Genomic DNA, 6,000 nt, shown 5'->3' with positions numbered 1-6,000 from the left:
TTTTATTTTTTATACAAGATAAAAACACAAATAAATAAATAAGACAACAATAATAGTTTAGTTAGACCCCGCCCATCCGGCTGGGTTTCCCCCTCTTTTAATTCTAATAGAGCATTAGAGTTCTGATATAAAAGAGGGAAGATAAGTTGCAGCTAAGGGTGGAAAAGAAAAAAACATCCTAGGAAGTGGGATGGGAAGCAGATAATAGAAAAGGGGGGGGGGACTTACTATGTAACGAATCCTGATGTGCAATTTGTGGAATTTCAACAACGACAAAAACAACCCAACAAAATACTTAATAAAAACAAGAACAGAAAGAAAGCAAAGCAATCCCTACCCCTAATTAGGTATTATCCAGATAAAAAGCAAAAACTAAAGGACACAACTAATTCAAACCCATTCATTCCAATAGGCTTTCTCTGAGTAGAATCTCACTGCATTGTCACTACTACAACTCCTTGCATTACAGTGTTTGCGTAATTTAAAAAAAGAGACAGACATTTGTTCTGAAATCCACTGAGGAGGCATGTGTTGGTGTTATTTTAAGAAACCAAATCATAATATTTGTTTTAATTTTTTGCCATCCTATATATTCTCGCCTTGCGCAATTAACTTATCCTCCCATCTATTTTCATTATATAAAAATAATTTATCTCCTTAATCTCATAAATTCCAATTATGGGTTGGTTATTTAGTTAGTTCTTCATGGAAATTTTGAAGCTGTGTGCAGGAGGAAGTTGGGTGGGAAAAGGGATGAGGCTCCTTTAAATGAAGAGAGAGAGAGAGAGAGAGAGAGAGAGAGAGAGAGAGAAATGGAGAGAGAGGGAGAGGGAAGCAGAACTGTCTCCAAAGAACCAAAAAGGTCACATTTTGTCATGGGCATTTTTCTTTGTGCACAACCAGGGAGAGAAAGGAAACTTTGGGCAATCTCAGAGCCAGAGAATATGGGGCATCTGTGGCCCTCCAGGCTATTATAGACTGCAATGGGGGGCAGTGTGGTTTAGTGGTTAGAGCACTGGACTGGGACTGGAGGTTTCGAATCATGCCCCACAGCCAGGCCATGTTCCTCTGGCCTCATGAGGAGCCTCTTTTGTGGGGCTAGCAAGTCTGGGCCTAAGCCACGTGGGAAGGGTCTTGCAGGGTGCGGCCTTCACGCCCCACAGCCAGGCAAATTTATTTCATACCACACCATATGGCAGCCATTTTGTGTTTTGCTATGTTCTCATTGGTAGCCAATTGGTGGAGTGGCCCATGTAGCACTTTCTCAAAATTGGTCTGGCTCCGTATAAGGCAGCTTCCTCTGTGCTTATCATATGAAATACCCCACTTTGTATTTTAATAGGAGCGCAGGATGTTCTGCATTTATATCCTAAGGGGGGGGGGCGAATCTCATGAGCGATATGTTCAAATGTGTTTCTACGCTTGGGGGGCTGCTGTGTCGCTTGTTCCTGAACCTTTTCTTCCTTCCAAATGCCCTGAAGATCCATTGCACACCTTGACTTGCATGAGACCTCCTCTCTCTTATTTGCTCATTGAACCAGACCGGGAGAAGGAGGGATGAAGGAAAACAGAAATCCAGCCTGAGAACGGAGGTCCCTGTCAAGAGAATGGCCAAGATCTCCTCAGGTGAGGATGAAAGGGGAGGCAGGGAAAAGCAAAGAGCCCCTGAAAACATCCCCACACTCAGGAAGAACTTGTCGGCCAAACCCCTGCGCGGAACTGTATCTGCGTGAAGACGGTCAGCACTTTTCTCTTGGATGGGTGTCACTGAGCAGAGGTTTCAATGGAGATGGTGTATCCTGATTAAGTGGGGGAAACAGAACGGGAGAGCATTTGGGCGTGGAGGATGTCATGCAGCTACAGAACTGGACTTGCGTATTTGACGGGGTGAGCTCCCGTTGCTCGGTCCCTGCTCCTGCCAACCTAGCAGTTCCAAACCACGTCAAAGTGCAAGTAGATAAATAGGTACCGCTCCGGAGGGACGGTAAATGGTGTTTCTGTGCGCTGCTGTGGTTTTGCCAGAAGCGGCTTAGTCATGCTGGCCACATGACCCAGAAAAGTTTTCTGTGGACCAGCGTCGGCTCCCTCGGCCAGTAAAGCCAGATGAGTGGTGCAACCCCAGAGTCGTTTGCGACTGGACTTAACTGTCGGGGGTCCTTTACCTTTTTAAAAGCACTGCACATTGCCACGTGGATGTGAAAGTGCTTCATCTTATCAATGGTCACACCTCCTGAAATGAATGGATGACTCTAATGCTCCATTTGCTGCACAACTAGACCTAATGGTCAGGGGTCCCTTTACCTTTACCTATGTTCTAAGATATTTAAAATAGTCAAGAAGATGACAGCTTTTAATTCCTCCGAATTTGATATCACTTTAGATTTTTAAAGGCTGGCTCCCAAAGTTATTTCAGGTGAAATACATGGATTTAGGCCCATTGCTTGGCCGAATGTTAACCACACACACACACACACACACACACACACACACACACACACACAAACACAGTTCAGTGGAAACTGCATGCAGCTGAGCAGCTCACATTCGGAGCATCAACACAGAAAGGAACAGAAAGAAAGCAACACAAATATTTTGACGGAAGTGTCTTAGGAAAGCGATTTTAAATCATGGACACCTAGGTTCTGAAAATGGTATTGCCTGGATTATTGTGAGTGATGGGGTCCCATGGCACAAACTCCATGTGGTCCCAGTGCAAAGGAAAAGAGCTAAGATCTTCTCCCTTACTATAACGTCCAAACAAGATGGGATGGGGAAGAAGAAGGATAGGTTTGTAAGGAGTCTTCAATAATTTTGCCAAGGAAATTCTCATGCTATTAGCCTTTCTTGTACATGGAGATCCTTTATGAAATGCATTCAGGCCCATCAAACAAATCTGTACTGAGATACACATACTGTATCACCAGTTTTACTGCTGGAACTGCTCTGATTCTGACTTCAGGAAGAACGTGTTTTAACTGCACAGTGTCCTGGAATAGACACTCTGCATTGGGAAAGAAGGGAAGTGAGTTCCCTCCCATTTCCCACTTTCCTGATGTTCCAAATGACCAGTACCCTGGAGTTATGATTTGTGTTGTTGTCAGGATTCTAACTGGCCTGTAACTGACCTAAGAATTCTGCAGAGCAGTTGCTGCTGTGGCTGGCTGGCTGCTCAGGCGAACGTCAGCTCAGTGGTCAACAGCTCCGTCTTCTTGAGGCTCAGGAGCACCTAGCAAAGACCTGCTCTGTTCCTGGCACACTAGACTCTAGCTGAGGAAGGCATTTCACGTAAGTTTATGGATTAAACATTCCTCACTATGCCATCAGGTGTGTTTAGGCTCAGTGGAAAAGGATAGCTGCAGTAGCAGATAGCAGAGCAGTGAATCATGAGCAGCATCCCATCCACAACAGGTTGCTGAGGTTCTGGCCATTTCCCCAGGAACAATGCAACAGTAGATTAAATCAGTAGCAGTGTGCTGGAAGAAACGATGAGTGTAGGCTTCTCTGGATCAGATGTCTATACCTCACCAGGGGGTGGGAGAGAGCACGGGAACTCGTTTCTTTTGCTGCTTCTTTCTGTGCATAGAAGGAAGAATGCAGGAGGGAGGATGTCCTTCAATGACTAGACATGCTTGTTATTCCCTCTCTCACTGCATCTTGTCTTCTCTTTTGTTTCCAGGATGTCTGCCAAGGTCTCCCCTGCTCCCCGCCTCTCCAAACCCCCCCTGCGGGTGAAAGACCTGGTGGTCAAATGGCTGAGTGTAGTTTCCGGTCTCCAGTTGTGTGCATTCCTGATGGATATTTTGGCCTGGATGATGTGCATTGCCTCAATAGACATTGCCAACTGGAGAGTGTGGCGTGTGGAAAACATCAAGGGAGTCGGCTCTGGGAACATCTGGATTGGAATCTGGCAGGTCTGTTTTTGGAAAGACCCTTCTAACGACGGCAACGCTTTTTGGCATTGCGAAGACCTCAATGAGCAACATCCAACCCTCCCAAGGGAAATTTTTATTGCCCAAGATTTAATGGCATTAGCTTCCATCATGAATTCAGCGGCCCTCGGATTAATTTCATTTGCTTTGTACAACGTGTTCAAGCCCAGAAAACATAAGGATTTTGTGTTAACCTTTTTTAGCCTTGGAGCTCTGCTGAACTTACCTGCAGGGATACTCGTCCTGATTTCTGTGATATGGAACATGTCTGCTGTCTTACAAAATGGGGAAATTGTCTTCCCAGAAGCTTTTGAATTGCCTCAAATTCCCAGCGAGCAGCATATTGGACCTTCTATTTATCTAGGCTATATCGCTGCGGGTTTCCAGCTGCTGAGTGCCGCATTGGTTGGGATGGAGAGATGTTGCATCAGGACCACCGCAACAGATACATCTCAAATAGAAACTGTGGTGGTGATTACCCCAGGAAGTGGGGTGAAAAGCGAGAGTCTTACTACTTGTTCGAAGTGTGGTTCTCTGCTGGACCTGGTAATTCAAGAGAAATCCTCCGCAGTGGAGATGGAGAAGACCCATGCGGAAGATCTTGTCATTCCAGAGGAATCCTGCGCAGTTGAGATGGAGGAAAGCTGTGCAAGTGATCTTGTCATTCCAGAGGAATCCTGCGCAGTGGAGATGGAGGAAAGCTGTGCAAGTGATCTTGTCATTCCAGAGGAATCCTGCGCAGTGGAGATGGAGGAAAGCCATACACCCCAAAGGTCACCTGAAGGACATCAAAGCCCACCTGATGTCCCCAAACATACGATTATACATGTGATTCCCTTCAACTGTAAAGACTAAACTATCAGATGCAGATCCACGCAGATCGCTCCATACACGCATGGATCTCCATGGATCAGGATCTGATAGTTTTGTTTTGGGACTTCAGTTGGGCTTTGAGGTCCTTCAGGTGAGGAGGCCTCTTTTTTAGGACTAGTATTTATTTATTTATTTATTAAAGATTTTGTTGATTTACAAAAGTGTGCAATGTCTCTCTATCATGCCCCCCCCCCCCATGTAACACTTTTACAAATCATTTTCATTTGTTAAGAAATTAGGAAGAAAGGGGGAAAGAGGTGGGTGGGGGTGGGGTGGGGTGGCGATTTTTCTATTTTACTTCCTATATGTAGGGTTTGGTGTCAGCGTTGTTTGTGCAGGTTCTTTGCTGTTTGCTTGTGTTCCTTTGGTGGTGAGAGAGGTTGGGGTTGGCCTAGGGTGTGGTTATTCCTTTGTAGTTGGCTGTGGTGGTCTTTGTTTTCATGTGTGAGTGGGGTGGGTGGGTGGGTGTTTTGGATCAGCAACAAATCTACTTATTCCAAGACCTCCCTTAAAGCAGTAGTGGATCACCATGAAGAAGGCGCCACCACCGAGAAGGCCTCTGCCTGGTTCCCTGTGACTTGGCTTCTCGCAGGCGTCTCCTTCGTTTTTCCTTCTAGCGGCTGCTGAAAAGCTTTGATTTCACCCCCGGAGGCGCACTCCATTGCCTCTCAAAAGAGATGCCCACAACTTCCCAGGGAACTCTGGGAATGGTAGTTCTGGGAGGGGAATAGGGGGGGGTCTCCAAACGGCTCTCAGCACTACAGCTCCCAGAATCCTTTTGGGGGAAGCGTTTCAAGGCACCATATGACATCCACTGGATGTCAGGATTTCCTAACAAAAACCTCCCAAACAAAGCCACACTCCTTTCTACCCCCTAAAAAAATACCATCAACTGAAGAAAATGTGGTTTATCTGCTGGTATGATTGGTACAACATGAAGTGGGTGTCGGAATTGTAGGCGAGAGAATCGTAGAACGGGAAGAGTTGGAAGGGACCCCATGGGTCATCTAGTCCAACCCCCAGAAATGAGGGAATCAAGAAGGGTCAAAAGTGAGAGAAAGGACCCAATATTTGTCCGAATGGACCCAATGATAACAGAAAATATGCTTTTAAAAGAATAGAATTGAATGCCAGCTCTTTCATTCCATGCACATTTTTGAAAGGGGGGTGGGTGGGTGGAAAGAGTGAATTCATCACC

The 6,000-nt window shown here is 45.8% G+C and overlaps 1 protein-coding gene across 2 annotated transcripts; it reads left to right on the top strand.

Moving 5' to 3' along the window:
• Positions 1-556: 556 nt before the first annotated feature.
• Positions 557-4,998, top strand: LOC144326859 (claudin-34-like). 2 transcript variants are annotated; one of them, XM_077923769.1, is made up of 2 exons: positions 557-1,626; positions 3,677-4,997. In XM_077923769.1, exon 2 carries the CDS (start codon positions 3,678-3,680, stop codon positions 4,782-4,784), a length of 1,107 nt encoding a protein of 368 aa, XP_077779895.1. In that variant the 5' UTR covers positions 557-1,626; position 3,677; the 3' UTR covers positions 4,785-4,997. The 2 variants fall into 2 exon arrangements, with proteins under 2 accessions (XP_077779895.1, XP_077779896.1); XM_077923770.1 differs by lacking the exon at positions 557-1,626 and adding an exon at positions 2,519-3,285 and having other exon boundaries at positions 3,677-4,998.
• Positions 4,999-6,000: the final 1,002 nt, after the last annotated feature.

Source organism: Podarcis muralis, chromosome 2 (assembly GCF_964188315.1).
Source record: "Podarcis muralis chromosome 2, rPodMur119.hap1.1, whole genome shotgun sequence".
Taxonomy (NCBI): Eukaryota; Metazoa; Chordata; class Lepidosauria; order Squamata; family Lacertidae; genus Podarcis; species Podarcis muralis.
Note: the sequence above shows the minus strand (reverse complement) of the source record. Positions and strands in the feature narration are given on the sequence as shown.

Excerpts from the sequence above, each read along its gene's own strand:
- LOC144326859 (XM_077923770.1), top strand. The coding sequence starts at position 3,678 with ATGTCTGCCAAGGTCTCCCCTGCTCCCCGCCTCTCCAAACCCCCCCTG.